At 41.7% G+C, this 21,576-nt stretch overlaps 2 protein-coding genes across 2 annotated transcripts in view; one reads left to right on the forward strand and one right to left on the reverse strand.

Moving 5' to 3' along the window:
* Positions 1 to 89: 89 nt before the first annotated feature.
* mrpl13 (mitochondrial ribosomal protein L13) lies at positions 90 to 11,218 on the forward strand. Its single transcript, XM_030073440.1, has 7 exons — positions 90 to 292; positions 1,189 to 1,312; positions 2,459 to 2,552; positions 3,100 to 3,160; positions 4,932 to 5,018; positions 6,809 to 6,930; positions 10,843 to 11,218. Exons 1-7 carry the CDS (start codon positions 266 to 268, stop codon positions 10,865 to 10,867), a joined length of 540 nt encoding a protein of 179 aa, XP_029929300.1. The 5' UTR covers positions 90 to 265; the 3' UTR covers positions 10,868 to 11,218.
* Positions 11,219 to 11,448: 230 nt separating this feature from the next.
* col14a1a (collagen, type XIV, alpha 1a) overlaps positions 11,449 to 21,576 on the reverse strand; it is a 156,137-nt gene continuing 146,009 nt past the window's right edge. The window contains exons 45-47 of the mRNA XM_030072096.1: positions 18,823 to 18,900; positions 17,573 to 17,728; positions 11,449 to 13,696 (exon numbers count right to left, since the gene is read on the reverse strand). Coding sequence (XP_029927956.1) covers positions 13,350 to 13,696; positions 17,573 to 17,728; positions 18,823 to 18,900 — 581 coding nt within the window. The 3' untranslated portion in view covers positions 11,449 to 13,349. The remainder of the gene's footprint in view (positions 13,697 to 17,572; positions 17,729 to 18,822; positions 18,901 to 21,576) is intronic.

The following is a 21,576-nucleotide window of genomic DNA, read 5'->3' on the forward strand; positions in this document are numbered from 1 at the left end:
GAACTGAGATTTACGGGTAAATTAATTATATCACCTAAATGAATATCCTGGAGAATTTAATCAAAAAATTGTGAAAATATAGTATAACAATGTCTAACCTTAAATATGAAATAGCGGAATGTTTTGGTCCATCATAGATAGAAAGACCTGCATGTAGGAACGGCGTTTTAGTGCATCGTGTTTTAGCCGAGCGAGAACACGAAACCGCTTGTCACTCACGTTGAGGGTCAAATTTGGAGAAGATGTCCTGTTAGTCCACTAAATTATGTCGAGTTTCTCCAGGTCTGCCCAGGTAAGTTACATATCCTGTTTTACACTCGGTGTCCCGATGGTGCTGTGTGTCAGCCGTTAAAATGTTTGTCTGACGTTACGTCATACGCCACTCTTCAGCTAGCTCGCGCTGCTAACGAAACGCGTTACTGGTTTGCTAAATGAGGCTCCACAAGGAGAAATACTAAAATACTGTTATAATTTTAAGTCGGGGGCTATTCTTAGCAGACAGCGATACTTTTCAGAGGTCACTTATCAATCAACGTGAAGCTGGTGTCGCATTTGTTGCTTTTATCTGGCATGTTGGAGCCGTTAATTAAACCCGTTTCTGACTCCATAACACTTAACATACACACATTGTCCCACTTAAGCCATGCAGAACAACATATGTAGGAACACGCACATAAAGTTCATTAATTTACGTTATTATGCGATAGGTATTCACCAGTCACCATAACCTAATGATTTCATTATAACTCGGTTAAATTATTTTGGGCCACTGATAGACACATAATTTCTTCTATAAGCTCAAACCTTTTCAAGACGTTTATTTAGACTCGGAAATGAGGACAAGCATGTGAATGATGTCTATATCTACCACTTACTGTGAACTGTTGTGTTCCTGGCCACAAGTGTGTGGCATCATATTTTCCCACAAGTATGGCAACTAGATGGTGGCATTAAGCTGTTCACAACAGAAGAAGAAACACGTTTACCCATTTGGAAATATTCTTAGCCAAAAAAAAAAAAAAAAAAAAAAAAAAAAAATCTGCCAACAAGGAAGGACATTTTTATTATATGGAAAAGAATGTACTGTTGTGTGTCTCTGTGTCTTGTTTCTCTGCTGTGCTCTCCTCCTGCTCCTGGTGCGGTGCCGGTCACTCTGTCTGACCCCTCTCTCGCTCGTCCTCCTTTCAGCAATGGGCGACATTTGCTCGTTCATGGTTCCTGATCGATGCCAGGATGCAGCCTCCTGGGAAGATAGCCTCCATGTGTTCTGTCAGACTGCAGGGAAAACACAAACCCATCTACCACGCACTGAGTGAGTTGGCCTCTGATTTGTCACAGAAAACACACACACACACACACACACACACACACACACACACACACACACATACTCAAATCAAACAGACTGTGTTGTATTTTTGAGCCTTTTTGTTCAGTATGCCATGAATATTATTCAGTGTAAGGTTAAGCTCAGTCAGTAATATTTGTTTGGATTTGGTGAGGCCTTAACATTTACTCTTTGGTTCACTGTTAGATTTAGAGTTATGAAATATATTTATTTTAAATGAAACAATAAAAGCCTCAACACAAGGGCACTGATCACATAACAAAATGAACAAAACTAAGATGCATTTCGTGTGTGTGATTCTCATAAGGACTCGACTGAGATGCTAACAGCTGTGGTGGAGGCAGTTTTTCAATTTAAATTGGACCACAGTCTAGAAAAATGCAAATGTTGTATCCTATACTACAGATGCAGGTGTAACGTTTCAAAATTTCATAATCAAGAAATTACAATTTCTGTACTCTGATTCAAGTTTTGTATTTCATTAGTGATTAGCTTAATGCATCATTAAAAAAATGTTGGTTTTGAGCAGCGTCCTACAATTACATTAATTTACTGAAGAGATTCATTCCAGCCTGCCAAGCCAGGCAGCGTGGCTTTGGGCTTTTATTTTAAAGACGGGAGTTTATTTTCCGCCTGCTCAGCCAGGGAGCCGTGCCTGGCCACAGAAGCAGTCTGTGGGTCTGCAGCAAGACCTCACTCGATAAATCCACATTTATTGTTGATTTAACATGCAGAGGCCACACGATGGCGACAGAGCTTTGGAAAGAGCTTCATAACGGTCTTTGTTTTTTGATGGATGAGCCTTTATTTGTCTTTGTGTGGTGACTCTTGTTCTCCTGAGCATTTTGTTACAGTCAGTAGCCGACCAGCTAGACATGTCTATCTATTTCTGCCTCGCTGTCAAACCTAGGCGAAAGAGTTGTTTTAGTGTGTGGGGCAATGCAAATCATTTAAGAGTCATAGGACATGAATTCGAAAATTATTTTTAGTATAATTTAAAGTGACATGCAACATAAAAAGACAAAACTCACCCTTCTGGTGCCCCAAGTAGGATACTGCAAACAGTGACATTGTTTGTCTGTCTGTAAATGTCTCTTCCTCTCTATGCAGGTGACTGTGGTGACCATGTCGTCGTAATAAACACCAGACACATCGCTTTCTCTGGCAACAAGTGGGAGCAAAAAGTCTACTCATCACACACAGGGTGAATCCACACTACCTCACAGGATAACTCCTGTTTTCTTCTCTACCAGAGTCCTGTGTTTAGTCGATTGTCCCAGTGTTACTTAATCACTTGTTAACTCATGTATCGACAATCCAGTTCCCTCTGTATATGGTTTTGTGGGTTTGTAATTTTGTAGTAGTTCATTACAGATACAGAGTTTGCCATTCATGAAACAAAAGTGGAGAATTGAAAGTAGAGTGCTATATAATATTTTTTACATATCAGTTTTGAATGTTTTCCATGGAAGTGTGTGAGTTTAGGCAGTGTAACAGTTCATAAAACCTCAACTTAAACAAAGAAAAGGAAAGAAAACTTCAAAAAAAAAAAAATACTTTTGTTCCATTTTTTCATATGTAGCCTTCACCCTTTTCATGGGAAATGCTTGGAACACGAGATGTTTCAGAGATGCTGAAGCTCTGCTGTCTAATCTCATACTACAAATTTTGACTAGATGCCAGAGCACCAAGTTGAACATCACTTGTCATGTAAAAGACAGATGGGGTAAACATTGTTTTTCTTTTTAAAGGTATCCGGGTGGATTTAAACAAGTCACAGCTGCCCAGCTCCACCTAAAAGACCCAAAAGCTGTAAGTGCCACTCATTTTCCTTTTTGCCATTACTTGCTCAACACAAATTTCAAAATCTCAAATAAAACGCTGCCACACAGTTTTTTTTTTTAATCACACTGTATGAATGATTAAACTTGCATTCACAGAGATTAGTCTAATGTCTACCTCTGCCCTGCTATGCAGAGCAGATGCTCCCTTGGTTTGACACTTATCCCTCCCTTCATATGTGGTGTTCTTGCATATTAATGTGAAGTGCATAGAAATGGGATTAAACTGCGGTGGTGATGGTGGTGTTTGGGGGCTCTGAAAATCGGTAGGAGAATGTCAGTTCAAGGATAATTCCCGGGGTTTTGGTTGTGTTGCATATTTATGGTTTTGGGCTGAGGACTTTTCTTTTTGTGAAAGGACGAGCTGAGCGTGGCTTGGCAGCTTTCTACGACAGTGATAACTGCATTGACAAACCACTGGTTGACTCGTCTGCTGTGACATCCAGGCGCTGACACATAATAGAGAAACAAAGGATCATGTGACATTTGAACCAAAGTCCTGTTGTTGAGTGCCATTTAAGCCCATTCAGTTATTTGTATTTGCAACCTATAGATTTAATTTAAATTTCTTAAAGAGCTGGAGTCATTTGTTTACATCATTGAATACAAGTATATACTGTGCCCTCAGCTTTGCTTTTACCACAGATAAGCTGATGAAATCCGTATTAGCATAGGGATTTCAACAGAGGGACTGTGATCCCACTAATTAACAACAAGTCTTTTTTCTAAAATCTGTTAGCTGCCGTCATTGTTGCTTCAGGTGCTTTGTGAGCATGCGCTGCACTAGAGCATTTAACCAGCTGCACCACCAAAATCCATCCTCCTCCTCTATAATATACATAAATCCTTCTCATATTTTCCTTTTTATCAGAGGAACACATCATGGACTGATCTCATACATCCATTTCATTCGGTCTTTAACCTGAATCCTGGGTTTTGAGGACCAGGAGTGCTTGTGATGTAGTGTGATGGCAGCAGCACAGTCCAACAGCAGTTTATCTTGTTCAGTACAACAGCAGAATATGGGATATGCATGCAGCAAGGGTTTGTAGACTTGTTCAGTGTAATAAAATAGCAAATAATTACTCTTGTCAAGTGGAGACCACCAGAGGTAGGCCACAGACCTTCGCTGGTTCCCAAATCCCAACCAATAGTTTAGGAAACCAGCAAATAAAGAGATTCTGTGTCTGGCTCTTTGCAGAAGTGGGTTTCATTCCAGTCTCTGACCACAGACGTGTGTCCTGGTGGTACTTTAGCTACAGTGATGTTTGAAGTGCTGGAGAGAGAAGAGGGAGAAATGAAATTGGACAGATGAAGCGACTTGTCAGCATTACTTCGGCCCAACATCTCTAGCCAATATTTTAGTCCAGTAACCCAGGCCAATAACTCTGTCCAAGTTGAACTCATGATTGTGCAACCAGCTCAACACTGAGAAACGTTGCATCGCCAAAGAGTCTTTTTTTTTTTTTTTTTTTTTTGAACAAACAGAAGATACTGCTTGGTTTCCTCATTGATATAGTTGTTTGGCCTGTTCCCGTGATCACAAAGGGCTTTCTATACATGGAAGGAAAATATGAGCTGTTATTTAAAAAAAGAATCATTGAAAAACTTGACATGGTATGGTTGCTATAAGACCGACTTTTTTCCCCAAGTTGACTACATGGTTTGCCTCTGATAAAAACTCCTTTTCCTGTCCAGTCACAGCCTGTTGTAACCTTGTTAAATGTGCTTCCTCCCACCAGATAGTGAAGTTAGCTGTTTACGGCATGTTGCCAAGGAACTTGCACAGGCGCACCATGATGCAGCGGCTGCACATCTTCCCTGACGATGTAAGTCCTTTCTTTCGCTATGTGCCTCAGTTTTGATGCAGTTTTCTATTACATACATCTAGGGCTGTGACGGTATGGATTTTTTCTTACCGCAGTGGAAAAGTAACTTATCACCACAAGAAGGATCGGTTAGATCTATGCAGTTGTCCATATGTTTAATGGACTGTCCCTCCCCTTGCATGTGAAGCTGTGAAGTGATGTGCAACTGAAAAGTTATGTTTCTCCAGAAGACCATGAACACAGCATAGAAGACAGTCAGTGATGATAAAAAAATGATTATTGTATGTATAGTTCATTTCATACTCACAAAAAGTGTGTTGATGGAGGTAGTGAGTTCAACCCCACAGTAGGCATCACATGACTGTGGTATTGTGTCGTCACAGCTCTTCATTCATCTCCTATATCGCAGACATGTTAGTTTAATATTGTCCAGGCTTTACAAAGAGAGTGCACCATGGATACTGTCTTTCTCTGTTGACTCTGATTCTGAAAAGCACCAGCCAGTATCCGTCCATTTTCCTGACCTTGGCTCATCCAGGATGAGATTTGTTTCTATGTTCTTTTTCAGCTTTTTCACAAATACAGTTACACAAAATTGCCAAAACGAGTGGTTGATTAAATGATTAGTCTTCTGACAGAAATTGTGGGCCACTGGGTGCCCCTAATCAAGCCTGTTGTTGTTGAGAGAGGAGAGAGCATCCTTCTTGTTCCCAGCCAGTCTAAACATCTGAGGTTATCACAGGCCGACTTCTCTACCACCTAGACTGCGGCACAGTGTATGGAGCCACTGGTGTATGGTTATAATAATCTGGTGGTCAGTGTTGGCAACCTGAAATCATTTAACCCAGTAATTGACACTAAAATCTTTCAGTCTAGTATAATCTCAAGACATTGCAACATTATCTCACTATTATACATCCTTCTAAGTAGCAAAGTTACATTTCAGACTGTCAATCCATTCTCCATGAGTCTGAGGAGAGCAGATTAACTGCATCACCATCAGTGCAATGAATTATGGTTGTTGTAGTTTACAAACATGCATTTCTGCTCTTGGCATCAGTGCACCTCATTTGTTTGACTTACATTGGCAAGAGCAGTCCGCTTCATGCATCACAACATCTGAAATAATCCAAAACAAAAATTTACTTGGCGGGCCGCCCAGATATTAACATTGCACAGGAGAAACGCTAGATATGATTTTTCTCTAGATCACTAACTCACTTACTTTATCCATGTGTGTCAGAGGCAGAAAATCAGAGCTCTGTGCTTTGACTTGTAATGTGCTGCAGACGGTGATTGGTATCAGGTTTTAGAAATGGGGAAATTCTCTTCCAGACTCTGTTTGAGGCTGATCTTGGATTGATGAATCATTATAAGTTAGAACAGCCACTCCAAGTTGAACAGTTGAATCCATTTAAAGTCACCAGTAAATACTTTTTGGTGTTTCTTGATTACTGTTTTTGTTTTTTCACCCTGAGCCATTTGCCTCCTCACTACTTCAGCTTGCAGACACACTCACCAGTAATGAATATTAATGAGAGTGTCAGTCAGTGCCGCAGACTCATCCACCTAAACGCCGCTCAGAGTCTTTGACTAGAATATCTGGGGTGTAACCGGCATCTTGTCCTCATCCTGTCCTCTCACTCGTGTCTCTGTCCTGTCGCTTCGTTCTTTCTCCTCTTCTGCTCTCAATCATCTACTTATAATTCTTTTTTTCCCCTCTTCTCCTGTTGAATTCCATGCCCTGTCCATTTTTCCTTATGTTTGTCCTGCTCCCGTTTGCTCACCAGGTCCTACCAGACGACATCTTAGCCAACCTGACAGAGGAGCTTCCTCAGCCCAGAAAAATCCCAAAGAAGCTCAGCGAGTATACCCAAGAGGAGATTGAGGCCTTCCCCAGGCTTTGGACACCGTATGTAGACACACACACACACACACACACACACACACACACACACACACACACACACACAAAAGGAAATATCATGTATAAAAATCTAATATGTACGTTGCTTTGGATAAAAGCGTCTGTTAATTATGAATTGTAGTTGTAAATGCTTTCCCTAAGATGTGGAATCTCTACCTGTACAAACAACCTAAGTGCACACTGGATTACCTAGAACAGTGTCACTGTCATACACACACACACACACACACACACACACACACACACTCTCATGCTTTCTCCTCGCCTCTCTCCGTTTGAGACGCTTGTTTGTTGTGAAGTGTTACTTATTCCTCTGAGGTCCATGGCATAAAGTGTTTATTGTAAAGCTTTAGTTGTGGTTTCACGGCTACAAGGTGACACAAAGCATAAAGCTCTCTGACAGAGGCTGAATTTCCTATAGAGCAAATACACACAAACACACACATTAGAAGTGTGACTGTACTTGTGAGGATACTCAGTTGATTGATAGTTATTCCTCAGGCCCTGACACTGACCCTAACCACTAAATGACTTATCTCAATGTTTTTGTTAACCTTAACTTTATTGGAATTCTGACTCTTTGACAACTTTTAAATTTGCCTCACGTTGCAATAATTTCATCGTCACTTTCTCCTTTAAACCTGCACCATAAAGAATAACGTACACACATGCGAAGATTGTCGGGTTTCTGTAACTATTCAGACAGGTTCTGTACTAACCAGGATCAGCCAGAAGGGGGCGATGTTGACCTGTGCACCACCTTACGTCCCACATTTGTTTATGACCTGTTTACCCCGTGGAGAAAAAACCCAAATGATACTCCAAACAAATGCTCCATTATGGCAAACTGGTCTCAGATGAACAGAGAATGTATTTTCCAAATCTTTGTTTTGACTTGATGACTTTTCTCATCAGTGCGTTATGTTGTGGTTTAAAAAAAATTGGTTCTCTTTTGTGTAAATTAAGTCATAGGTACTTGCAAATGGCTCCAGCATCAGGGGACGTGATACCTGGCTGGTGCACTGATGCTTACATTGCAAAGCATCATGGGAGCTTCTCTGGAAAGTCTTGTAAATTTGGTAAATGCTGCATTTTATTCCAAGGGTTCTGCAGGATAGCAGCCCAAGACACTTCACCAGCACAGGGATAGTGTGACGGTACTTGTGACTGTACTTGTGTCCTGCAGAAACTTTGTATCTGCAGGACATATTTCACTTCCCTCATTGTAATGGAATACTGACTTTGCATCTTGAGTAGAAAACCTCTCACGGTCCACAAACCAAACCAAACCAAACCAAACCACAGAAAATACACAAAACACTGTCACAAACACATGGGCACTGATGGGGAAACTCAGCTATTTTGTTTCCCAGTGGTTCCTTTTGAAAACTGATTTTTTTTTTTTACATAGCAGGAGAGAGCATATGTTATTTATTGTAATCAGATTCATAGTTTTTCTGAATGAAGTATTTCCCGGTTGGAGATTAGTCTGACATTGAGCATGACCCATGTTTACAGTGGTATCATAATGTAGTCTTGTTGCATTTCTCTGACTTCACCCTTATAAAACATCAGTCTGGTAGGTTAACTGGGACCGCTTTCAATGCACCTGCTCAACACAGCCTTGATGTACATCCATCCATTTTCTGTACATGTCAGGGCTGCACTGGGAACAGAGCAGGCAAAGCAGCCTTGTAAAATAGTTTTCTCCGGACAGATGAAGTCCCTCCAGCCTGTCCTGGGTCTGCCACTGGGACTTCTCAGGTGTCTGTTGAGGTGCCCGGGTGGCTTCTTTACCAGGTGCCCAAACCACCTCAACTGGCTCTGCACAGTGTGGCAGATCAGCAGCTTGACTCTGGTCCTCCCACATTGCGGAGAAACCTCTTTTTGGCCACTTGTATCCATGATCTCATTGTTTCGGTCACTACCCAGAGCTCGTAGCCGCAAGCGAGGCTTGGAAAAAAGATCAGCCAGTAAATCAAGAGCTTTGTTTTCTGGCTCAACTCTCTCCTAACCTCCACGGTCTGATACAACACCTGCATTACCGCGGCCAGTGCACCTAGCCTTAATGTGCAAAGCAGAAAATTGTCTCAAAGATGCTGTCAGTGTGTCTAGTTCAAGAAGCAGGATTAGCCAGTTAGCCAGACAACCAGGAGAAAGAATGATCTAATCTTTCTATGCATTTCATGATGATTTAAAAGACAACTGTACTTTTTTATGATTAAAGAAAACCTTAATCTCACCTACTAAAATAAAAGGCATGCATGTAATAGGGCTAGTTGATACATCGATATCGTGATATGAAACTAGATGTCTAGATATTTGGGATTTTGGATATTGCAGTAAATTTAAGTAGCTGCACTACAGCAAAAGGATGCAACTTTTTCAAATTATTAGACTGTTCTACTCTTTGTCTTGACCTGCTTGGTCATCGTATCCATATTAATGATGATTGTTTAGCAAAAATCTGTAAATGGTTTGAGGTATTCAGTCATGATATTTGATTTTTGTCCATATCATACCCATCCCTGGAGTATCAGCAATATGAAGCATCCCCGCTCGTGTCAGCAGGCCCGGGGCTCATGATTGTATAAGCTGTAGAAACTGACCTGGTCAGGTGCCACCAGTGGCTCGCTGGTAGGATCCATGTCTCATATCTGTATCTGTATCACAAGCCTGCACTTGTGTGACACCATTTCAGATACGGTGATGTGGCGAAGCCTCCACTTGCCTCTCCAAACAGGTCAAAACAAATGCTGAGAATTGATAATATTACCTGATTCTGGTCTATATATATACACTCTAATTTCAGAAATGTTCAAATTTGAAGTGGCCTTATTAAAAGGAGATAAAACAAAAGGTTGAAACAATTATGAATTTAGATGGGTTCTTAGAGATAAATTCCCTGCTAGTAAATTAAAATGATCAGTCTGTTGTTTATCTGATGAAATTGCATGAAACTGGGGAGTATTATTCTTTCTTGACCACTGCTGTGCACTTAGTCCAAATCATGAGATTATTGCCATACTGCCGCTGAATCCACAGAGAGCTCCAAAGACTTTTCACATCAGATTATTGCCGTGTGTGTGCCCTTGCATACAGTATGCCTTCGTATGTGTTCATGTATTGCTGTCAGCATGTGAGCATGGTGATAAATGAGCTGTTTCTTATTGTTGACTGGTCCAATCTCCTCAGTCAATCAGTGTGTGTGCTCAGGCCTGTCGCTGTGTGGTCGTCAAGGTCGAGCCAATCCTCATTCTTTATTAAAGACACGGGCCTTCGCCTAGTTAATATTCACTCAGACCCTCTTTTATATCGTTTTACTGATCAAATATGTTTTGTTTTGTGTGTGTGTGTGTGTGCATCGGAGGCGGGAGTTTAGGTTATCAAGGGCGATTCAATCGTTGCCCTTTATTAAACACACAGTTAATATTCTCTCAGAAAGCCTTGGTGCAGATGCAGAGGCTAAACACTGTTATTGCTTATGCGTTCCCTTTCCTCCCTACACACACACACACACACACACACACACAGTAACAGGTGCACACTCAATACACAAATAAGTGCTCAGACATAGAAAATCGACAACATAAATGTACTGCTGTTGTTGATAGCACTAGCACTATTACACTTGATAATAACATTTTTTCTGCTTTTTCTCAAAACCAATACGGCATGCCCTGATAACATCTGTCTAGTTCAATCTCGACTCTAAATTAAAGAAAAAAAAAAAAATACAAAAAGCTGCCCTGTCTGGTCTCCTTTTGAAAAGGAAAAACAGATAAGATCTGTCTGGTTTCTCATCTATCACTTTCTCTGCTTTTTTTTCTAATCTGTTTGTTTTCCTCCGTTTTTTGGTGTCCCTCACTAATCTGTTGTTTTGCGTTTCCTCCTCAGACCTGAAGACTACAAGCTGAAATGAAATCTGCAATATGACCCGAGCTGATAGTTTGGCAAGGCTGGATCTTATCTGCGCTACGTTGGAAGCGTTACCTGCAAACGTAACAAAACACACTGTTATATTTGTCAGTTCGAGACTAAAATCAGTGACCAAACTGTTTTTTTGTAGGATTTACTCAGACACATGATCTGAGATCATTTTTTAACCTCTACTGCATAGATCTGGTCTTTTTATTTGCAGTCTAAGAAAAACCTGAAATCTGACTTCTCTTGTTACATGCTCATGAAAAAATACAAAAAAAAAAGAAAGAAAGAAAGTCCTGTGGGAAAAGAGGATTGAAAGTCAGATTTTCTGCCTGTGTGTGAATTCAGCCATCAGCTCTGGTTGTTTCTTGGCTAGAGTTCCCTCTTTTGCATCAGAACTGGCATCGAGGCTTGACTGGACTTTCCTGAAGCATCTGAAGCGCTAAGGAGTCATAAAGTTGATGCAGAAACTACATCCAGCTCCTTCTGTGGGAATATATACAGTCACCCTCCCCATCAGCTCTATTAGCCTTGACATGTAACACAGCTTTGACCTGCTTTACCCAGAAAGACACTGGTTTTTTTTTGTTTTTTGTTTTTTTGTGGCACAGCACAGATCAGGGAAAAACTTAGATTCCACAGGGTTTTTCTGTCATTATGCATCCATGAGACGATCAGATCTGGCCAATAAAGATGCAGTGACATCTGTTCCAGCTGTCCAGCCTGTGAAACGTGGTGAGATCACGGTAAAACCACGACCACACCATCGGTGCTCAGGTCCACTTCCTTCAATTGGTTTTCAGTACAGTGGTCATCAACTTTGGCAAAGATGCTTCAGGGAATCCAAGCCTTTTGAGTTTTTATTTATCATGTTGTCAGTGATGTGAAATTTCCATGATGATGTCAAAATATAAATCAGTGCTTTTTGCATACATTGTAAACCTAATAAACAAATAATGAGCCTATTCTTGTAAATCAGTCTTATTAAGAGAATAAGTCAAGGGATATTGTAGAAACTCATGAAAGATAGATTGCCTCATTTTGACCAACATGACCAGTTAAACACAACTTAAAATGCAATTTCATAGTCTCATTACAGGTTTATTGGTTATAAAAGCAAACAAAATAGAAAATAAATAAGTTCATACTGTACCAAGGGGGTTTGGTGGTGAGACACATTCCACAGGGAATTGTTCTTAAGTTTGACAACTTCAAACCCAAACAGAGCCGGGTCAGGTACCACCTAATCTTGTTATTTTTAGTGCTTTATCTGACTGCAGTGCAACGAAGGCAGAGTTTACACTTTTTGGTCAATCCAGTCGGCTCCCCAGAGAGTCAAAAGCTTCACTTGATCCCAGAGAAGCAGCTGACTTTATTTACTTGTCATACTTTTTAAATAATAACTGGATCCAGGTCTTGTTCCAACAGAGGTCAGAGGTCAAATTGCAGCCTCAACCAATGAGCTAACAGTGTCCACAGTGCACATGCCTGACTTTGCATAAGAACAATAAACAAACGACAGTAAAAACAAAAATGGGGCGGCAAGACAAGAAATGAACAACATAGATTTGCTTTTTCAATTCAGCACACTTCTTACTCATGAACATAATTTCTTTTTTGATCATATCTAACAACAGTAAACGTGTCACGGACAAAGTGTGATGGTTGCTGGATTTTCTCAATGAATGAAAATCATACAAAAAAAAAATTATGCTGGGTTCCACAGTGTTTAGGTAATGTTAAAATTTGACACAAACTTGGAGCAGTTGACACAGTCTTTCTGCAGGGCGGCGGGGGGGCGGGGGTTCCAGCCAGAAAGTAGGCAAAGTGAAGCTACTCGACAAATACTGTAGTGAGAAAACACTTGGGAAACATTCTAACTGTTTGTCACATCGAAATCAAAACAGCATGGCTGCAGGGGGGGAACAGATGATCGATCATTATAAAAAGCAGCTCGTACAAATGGTATCAGTTCATTGTCTTCAGTGATCTAAACTCTAAAAAGAAACTAGCCAGCTACATACAGCCAAAAACAAGATGCACACATCCAGTTAGACACTCAATGGTTGGCTCAAAGGTGACATGCAACTTCACAAAAAAATAAAATAATAATAAAAAGGGTTTAGTCCTGAAATCAGCTGTGGATGGGCAGAAATTCTGTTACCTTTACATTGCCACTTGACAGTACTAACATAAATCAGGCACTTTTCGGACCCCCCTTTAACAGAGATATCGTACAAGAGTCCACAGAGCTATTTACATCGTTTCACCTGGTGGAGAAATCTGGGATACACGGAGAGGGGTGGGGGCTCTCACCACAGTTTCAGCTGGGGGGGAGTTTCCATTTGGACTGAAGTGTGTATGTGTTTTTGCGTATGTGCATGTTCCTGTCGGCATCTGTATGTGTGTGTGTGTGTGTGTGTGTGTGTGTGTGTGTCGGTGTGCAGGGCTCAAGCACTTGAGGTGAGTCCATCCTTCCTCTAAAGTCCTCCCTCTTCGCTCTCCTCCATGACGACCACTTCGCCGCCGCCCCTGCTCTCTCTTCCGATCACGTCACGCGAAAACCTCCTGGCGACACCTGGGGACCTCAGCTCCACGTCCTCGTAGTGGGCGGGGCTTGAACGGTAGCCGTGGGGGGAAGGCTGCCGGGGGTAGTACTGAGGGGGGTAACCGCGGTAATATGGATCTCGCTCTGCGTCCTCCTCCTCCTCTTCCTCCTCCTCCTCTTCGTCTCCTTGGTCGTTGTTGTAAGCCACTGCGGCGGGGTTGTAAGGCTGGTTGTAGGGAGGGTTGTAGGGCTGGTAGCCGCCGTGAGGCAACGGCTGGACTAGGGTGGTATGGGAATATTCAGGGTCAGTTTGAGTGTATCTGAGCAATCACACAAAACCACCACCGTGGGCAAGCATGGGGCGACGTTTAGCCTGGCTTTGGGGGATATAGGTCAGCTTGTGGCTTTAAAGCTAAAACCACATCAAATCCCACCACCATCCACAGGCAAGGGGCTTATGAGCAATTAGGAGGTAACCTGTTGTTAGCTGGGGGGGTTACTTAGCAAGATGAACAGGAGCCAGGGGAGAGTTTGGGCAGAAATGGGAAGGATGAACAGGACAAAACTGAACAAAATTAGCCAAACAGCTTTAAGTGATTTTTTAGCAGCTGAAGTCCCTCACCTTCCCTATGGGTCAAACACAAGCAAGCTTAGCCTGTGGGACTTTATGCAAGAAGACACAAGTCCCAGGACAGTGTAGGACACATTAGGTTAATGCCACCTACAAAGCAGCGTTTGGGGGGGAAAAAAAGAAGAGAAGAATCTGCTTTCAACCGTGTGTGGTTCTGATCTGATTATCTGTCGATGTTAAATTGCAAGCGGAAAGATCAAATCTGGGTCACCGGCGAGGTTAAAACACAGATTTTCTGCCCGGGCCATGAGATGCTCAGATAGAGGGGTTGTTGAGTAATGAATGCAGCCAATCAGCATCAAAGCAGCTCATCATTTTTTTAGCTGACTCATCAGGCTCTGAAAGATTAGATTAGCTTTGCAGAGATTTTTGACTAAGATGGGGAGATGCACAAGCCGCAGCGGCAAAGCATTGTGAGCACAGGCGTTAAACTCAGTGATCAGTGCAGCAGCATTTTTTTTTTTTTTTTTTTTAATTTATGTGTTCTTGATGGAAGGTAAGCTCTGACCTTTATGTCTCTGAGACTGACATAATGGAATTACAAAACTAAGGGACTTCTTTAATGAAAAACATTAGCCTGATGGTAAAAATTCACACCTTTTAACTCTAAACATGCTGCGCAGGACTCTCTTGGCAACATGGGCAGTGATATGGGGAAATGCTGCTGAGGGAGTAATGTTCCTAAAAACTCAGTTGCCTGAAAAAAAAAATCCTTATTATTTTACAGCAGAGTCTGCAAAACTGAAGTTTGTGTTGCAAGAAAAATAATTTGGAAAAAGTGAATCCCAAGGGGAAAAAAAAAAAGTTTAAAAGCCACTGCTGCAGGGATTTGAGGTTAAACACCAGGGTCAAGAGAGTTACAGTTCATCCCAAGAAATATGGAGGCCTCGAGGGGAATCACTGAATCTATCAATTTCCTCATATTTTCGGCTTATTTATTGGGCAGAGAGGGAGGGTGGGAGGGAGGTGAGCACAGGAGGAGGAGAGGAGGACGGCTGGAGAATGGTCCTCAGTAATCATTCTCATAGTCCTGCTGAGCTTCAGTCAGAAACAAGAAGAGGCAGAGAGAGAGAGAGAGGGGGGAAAAAACAGAGCGAGAATGAAGATGTTACCTCATATCAAGAGGAAAACCCAGCGACACCAACAAGTTAAACCTTTTAAACCACATCGACAGAACTCTCCCAGCTGCTGGGTCGTGGTTCTGGAGGTAGAAAAAGTAGAATCTTCAGTTCCTTCTTTATTTATTTTTTTTTTTTTTAAAGAGGAAGATTCAAACATTGTTAATAAACCCACATGTAAGTCAAAAGGCGTTCAGAAAAATGTGTAGAGATGGAAAGTGTGTCAGATCTCTATTTCTCTTTCTGTCCACAAGAAAGCGCAAATAAAGATTTCCAATGGTGAGAACAGAGGAGCACAACATATAGGAGAGGCTCTATGCCAGAGTAGAAAACCATGCACTGTGACGAACACAGAGTCAAAATTAGTAGTAGTAGTAGTTTTCCATGGTAGTTTCTCACTGCAACCACAGTTTCACATTTGATCAGAAAAAAAAATCAATTTGTCCTCATTAAATATGGGTGTACTATGCAAATAAATAAACAAAAAAACTGATTAGTGGCACTTCTACACTCATTCTGAATTCAATGCAATCATATTCTAACAAACTGACCTGTAACAAGCATTGAATTGTGTTTTTTTTTTTTTTTTTAAGAGAGGCGAGAGACGCAGGTTTAAGACTCACAAAGACCATGCAGCAAAATTTAACGGCAAAAATGAGGCGGCAAAAATTCAGTGAGGACACTCACACAAAGGAGAAGATGCAACACGTGTTGAATAATTCATTTTTGTTTCTCAAGGTCATTTAAAACGGCTAAAAAAGGTAGAGTTTAATGAACAAGGAAAGTCCCAGCATGGTGTCGAATAACGGGTAAGAATCTTCTGACTGAAAATAAAAACAGAATAAAACAGTGTGACTGAAATCCCCTTTTTATTCAATAAATCTGGTGTGATGGATGAAGTAATGTCTCATCCAGCGGCCGCTTACTTTTAGCAGATGACACGTCCGGAAACATGTGAGAAACTGTTTGACGTGTAACGGTCTGGTTGACGTGACCCAGGACAATGGTCATATATAAAGTATGGATATTCAAACATGACCAGTTTGCGAGTGTGTGTGTGTGTGTGTGTGTGTGTGTGTGTGTGTGTGTGTGTGTGTGTGTGTGTGTGTGTGTGCGCGCGTGTGTGTATGTGTGTGTGTGCAGTGAATGCTACACCTACTTTTACAAGATCCCAATACAGACAAATGGCCACAGTCAGTGACAGAGTTAATTTCTGAATTCATCAGTGTATAAACTTCACAGTGGAACAACCATAAAAGCCAGATTACTCTCCAATTCTCTGAGAGTTTTATGGGGACAATAACTATCTCACAGCCTGCTGTCACTGTGAAAAGACCAGCTCATTGGTTTGCATGTATAAAAAATATTTTATAAGATGGAAAGACTGGGAAGGGTTGGCCTGTTAAGTTGTTTATGTCAATGAAATTATCAAATATAAAAAATAAAAGGAATAACCAAATGTCTAAATGAATTCCTCAAATAAGAAAGTCAGCTGGCATTTTGTGGCGAGCAAAGCGGGCGAACTGTCTCTTTAAAGGAGAAACTGTGGCCCAGTTAAATGAGGACAAAATGAGTTATAAATAAACAGCAGAGAATGTTTGATTCCCTGTCACATCTTATGTCTCAAAATTCTTGGACTGTGGAAAATCGGGATTTTTATGGTTGGATTACACTGAGGACAATGCTAATCACAGAGGATGTTTCATAGATACTTGGATTAGAGATTTTTAAACTTTGTCATGTTCTCGACCACCAAGTTGGCTCTCATTAAGTTCAGTACTTGCATGTGAAGTGATTTTGCCCCACGGGGACCCTGATAGAAAACATATTTTGGTTTGTGTTAACTGTTCACCCCCAGAATTCTGACTTCCCATAAAACTTTCACTGAAGTATCTTCAAAGTTAGAAAAACATTTGTTTCCACATTGTGCGACAATGTCACTGAAGCTACATCACAGTTATACTGAGAGAAATATCCAAATCCAAGATGCCATTGTTTTGTGGCTGCAGCATCACATCAAACAGAAAATATCGAGATGTCCCTGTGATTCAGCAGGATAAACATGGTGTCTTTGGAAACTTTGGCATCGCTAATAGAATTTAAAATAAAGCTTTGTGGGTTTGAATCTCAGTGGTGAAGCATGTATTTATGATGATGGAGCCGCCGATGGAAGCAACAGAGCTCAAGAGGTTAAATTTGGATTTCAGCTGAACGCTGGCAAATCGATTCTATGTGGTGAGACACATAATGTTGAAATAAACACTCGTGCATTTTTGTTTTGTTTTGGTTTGAAGTTAATTAAATTGTTATGCTTCATTTTGCTGACGAGCCTCCTCCAAACTTCTCAAGGACCCCTGGAGGTCCCCACACTGCGCTAAATGCTGGAGGTGTGTGAGTGACGCTTACCTCCGACGTTGTATCCCAGACAGGAGTTCTGGTCACAGTAGCCTGGTGGGCCGGCGGGTCCTGTGGAACCTGGAGTCCCCGGTCTCCCCGGCGTCCCCTGGCTACCGGGCCTGCCTGGGGGGCCCTGACTGCCCGTCCTTCCTTCACCTGGTAGGCCTAAGGATGGAGTACAAGTTCATAGAGAGTTTGTGAAAAATAAAAATGTCTGAGCCCACAAAATGAGCCGTCAATACACAGTCAGTGGAACGAGTCCAGGCCTTACAGCAGCGTGACACCTGGACGAGCTCTGAGAGGAGAGGTAGGAGAGAGAGAGAGAAGGGAAGGTGGGAAGAAAATGTACCCTGGATCATCCTAGGTATTGTCACCATCACCTTTTCCATCTGTCTTAAATCCTCTCTGTTGCAGAAACATAAAAAAATTATGGTGCTGCAGACTTCTGCTTGTCATTTCTGGATCCGGCAAACAGCAGCGAACGTCCTGAGGTCAGCCGTACAAATAACACATAACTGAGCTGAGATGAAATGTAGCGGTATTTCCCTTTAACCAGAGAGCTCTGTTTTCTGTTTACACAGTAGAAACTGCTCCATCAGGACTCACTTTAGCAGTCAGCAGAAATATGAAATCAATATTTTGAGGGTTTTCATTTGCCAAGCGCTAAAATTATCATCCCACAAATATTCCCGCCGAAGCACAGTGGATAGCGGCTGAGAGCACTACCATGTCCTGTTCTTTGTTTTGAAATGAAGAAAACGATTTTTTTCAATATATCCCAGTTACATGATCATAGAAAAGTTTCCGGGCAGTTTTGTCCACTTGTTCTGTAAGTATTGATCGCACAACAGTACACAGAAAATTCCTGCACTGATGTGTTTTCATAAGATGAAGCTTGACTCCGCAGTGCACACAGAAATCAATATGAAGAATTACATTCATTAACTAAAATGTCTGGTTGCTTTTCTTCGACAGAGATTCAACCGAGCAAAGTAAATACAAAACACATTAGGTCCCCGTGCTCTTCAGTTCTTACATTTGAACAGTTTTCATTCAGAGGAAACACTTTGAAAGGACAGTTGAGCGTTACTTATTTAAACACCAAAAACATTCAGCTGTAGAAAAATGCTGCATTTTACTATCTGAAAGAACCTACAGTGCCTTGACAAGTTATTTGAGTAACGAGTGATGAGGAAGAATGGTGTATGGATTATACTGAACATACTTATCAAACTCATAGCCGAGTGTGTGTTTCTTACCTGGGGGTCCGGATGGTCCTCGGGGTCCCTGATGTCCAACCCCTGAACTCCCCCTCTCTCCCTTCTCTCCTGGGAGTCCTGCATGGAAACACAGTGACAAGGAATAAACATCAAGCTCACAGAAATATCTCACTTTGTTATGGCGTTTGTGGTATTTTGCACATTCTAACTCCTTGACGGTTTACTTGCTGTCCCAAAACTGGTATTGCATTGCACACTTTTGTATAGAGTGTACTGGATAAATAATGTCAAACTGAACAACCTAAAAAAAAAAAAAAAATCTGTGACAAATCCCATGATCAGCCTGTTCTTTGTCTCTGTCCAGTGGTGCAGCTCTGCAGGAGGGGACTTGTTATTTTCATTATGCTGATTTGGACTTTTGCCCCTCTATATGGCTATTGTGCATACCACATTTTGTGTTGTGCACACAGAGATAGCACAACAATGTATTAAAGGCAGTGATCATTAGTGAGTTGTCACAGTTGCAGCAGGTAGGTGGTCCCAATTAAACGCAGGAGCAAAACAGGCAGGCACAGGAACTGAAAAAAGTAACTATTTATTTACAGATTCCCGCTAACAGGTAGATGTAGGCAAAATAAATTTACTGGCCAAAAAAACAAAACAAAACAAAAAAAAAAAACAAAAACACAAGGCGCTGAACATGACAGCTGCAACGCAAGGGAACATTAATGCCGAACTGACAAGGAACAACTGGAAACACGCGGGTATAAATACACAAGGAACTTATTAGAGAGAAGCGATGCAGTCGATGAGGAGGCAGGGACAGAAAAATGGAGGGAAAACCCTGGAGAAACGGGATAGGATAAAGAGCAGAAGGGGTGGAGACCAAAGGAACTAAACTAACAAGGCACAGGTGAAAGAATGAGAACGATAGCAGCAGGTGAGCAGGGCAAAGCAACAGGAAAACATGAGGGACACACAGAGCAGAACTCAATCTACAAAAAGTCCATAAGCGGTCCATAAATGCAGAACCATGACAGGAGACACCATTTTCCATCAGACTTTTAACTCTTAAAACTCAGGTTTTCCCTTAAATTTCTGCTCGTCCTCAAAAAACAGCAATGCCACATACATATTCTGTATCTGCTTTTTGCATCACTACATCCAATAGAACATATTTACATGTCTTGTGCATCCTTGTACACATTTCCGCGTAATTCAGCAGGACATATTTGGTAACTTTGGAAATCTCAGCTAGAATTTAAAATAAAGCTCTGTGGGTTTGAACAAAAGATCCCACCACCGGGACCGGCAGAGCTGAGGAGGTGAAACTCTATAATGGCAGCCTTATGCAGTGATATTTTCTCTGCGGTGACTGACTTGTCTAGCCATAGTCTCTCCCTCTCTCTCTCTCTCTCTCTCTCTCCCTCTCTGCTCAGGATAATATCACATGTAGCATCTACAGTTTGTCTATTTTACTGGAAAACAGAGCCTGCTCATTTGTCTGAGCAGCCGGTTTCTTTGAGACCACCGCTTCCTTCCTGGCGTGTCTGGTGTCAGCCCTCTATGAAAATAGTCTAGTGCGTATGTTTTACAAGAGTGGAGACAGGACCATCTGCCTTTATAATAATGTGCCCAATTTTCTTTGACGTGCCGTAGATCTTGTAATCCTGCAATATTTGACTACTCTAGTTTCAGTCCGCTGTGTAAAACAATAAAAAAAAAGTTATGTGTGTGTTGGTGGCTGCACACTACAAATGATATTGGGATGAATGAGAGGGGTCCAGAGGACGAGAAGGTCTGAACCACTGATTTAGAGAAGAGTCCATGTTGGACATTTCCCCACAGTGGCTGACTATTCTCCGCTCTCCTCTCGCTCTCTGTGCAGGGTAATTCGGTATGTGGGGCTCTGTGTGGGTTGCGTGCTTTAGGGATGAAGAAATGAGCCGGTTATGCTCATAAAGACTGTTTCTCTTGTAAAGGACTGTGGCAGGAGAAATGACCTCATGGATATTGGAGTTACTGTCTTTTTGGACCGGACTGATCCTCGAGGGAGCCCTAACCCCAACTGTGAGTTTGTCTGAGGAAAGGACCAAACAAGTAGACAGAGTGAAGCGCCAAAGGGGAGCGAGGCACTATTGCTTCTCTCTCGTCCAGTTTCTATCCTGTCCTTTTCACATTATAAAGCCCCTGGCCGTTGTTCAACAGGGAACAGCAACACTCGGCTTCACATCTTTGTTTACAGTACAACTGCAGCGCTCTTACCAGCTACACATTCCCATCACACTCTGACTCACACACACAAAGTGGTAAACCTTTCTCTATTCAGTTACGGCTCCAAATATTTATTGCTTTGCTAGAAAGTCGTACTTAAACATACAGCATGTGCATACTGGATTTTCTTCTTCGTCGATTGCATGAGTCATCTTAAAATCCAGCGTGAAACAGCGTCAAACTCTTCACAGTGACCGAGTGCTGACTGGTGCCCGCTCATTCCGGTAATGGCTGTTTGAACAGGACTTAGATGTTTCTCCAAATCTTCTGATGCCATTATCCATACAGCATGCAGTTAGAGTGTCTAGACACAACTCAGAAGTGTAGTTTCTTTGTTTGTGCTGGAACAGTGAAGGACTGATAAACCCGCTGGCTGTGTTAGTGTGTTCAGGCTGCAGAGTTCAAGTGTGTGTACATGACTGTGGGAGTGACTTATATATGTTTAGATTTTCTTAAGTGTACTTGCCCATGTCTCTCTCTCTCGCTCTCTAGTTTTTAAACCTGTCCTCTTCTTTTCAT

This window comes from Myripristis murdjan, chromosome 16, assembly GCF_902150065.1.
Source record: "Myripristis murdjan chromosome 16, fMyrMur1.1, whole genome shotgun sequence".
NCBI lineage: Eukaryota > Metazoa > Chordata > Actinopteri > Holocentriformes > Holocentridae > Myripristis > Myripristis murdjan.

Excerpts from the sequence above, each read along its gene's own strand:
- mrpl13 (XM_030073440.1), top strand. The coding sequence starts at position 266 with ATGTCGAGTTTCTCCAGGTCTGCCCAG. Across the intron at positions 293-1,188 it reads GTTTCTCCAGGTCTGCCCAG|CAATGGGCGACATTTGCTCG; the intron begins GTAAGTTACATA and ends TCCTCCTTTCAG. Across the intron at positions 6,931-10,842 it reads TTCCCCAGGCTTTGGACACC|ACCTGAAGACTACAAGCTGA; the intron begins GTATGTAGACAC and ends TTTCCTCCTCAG.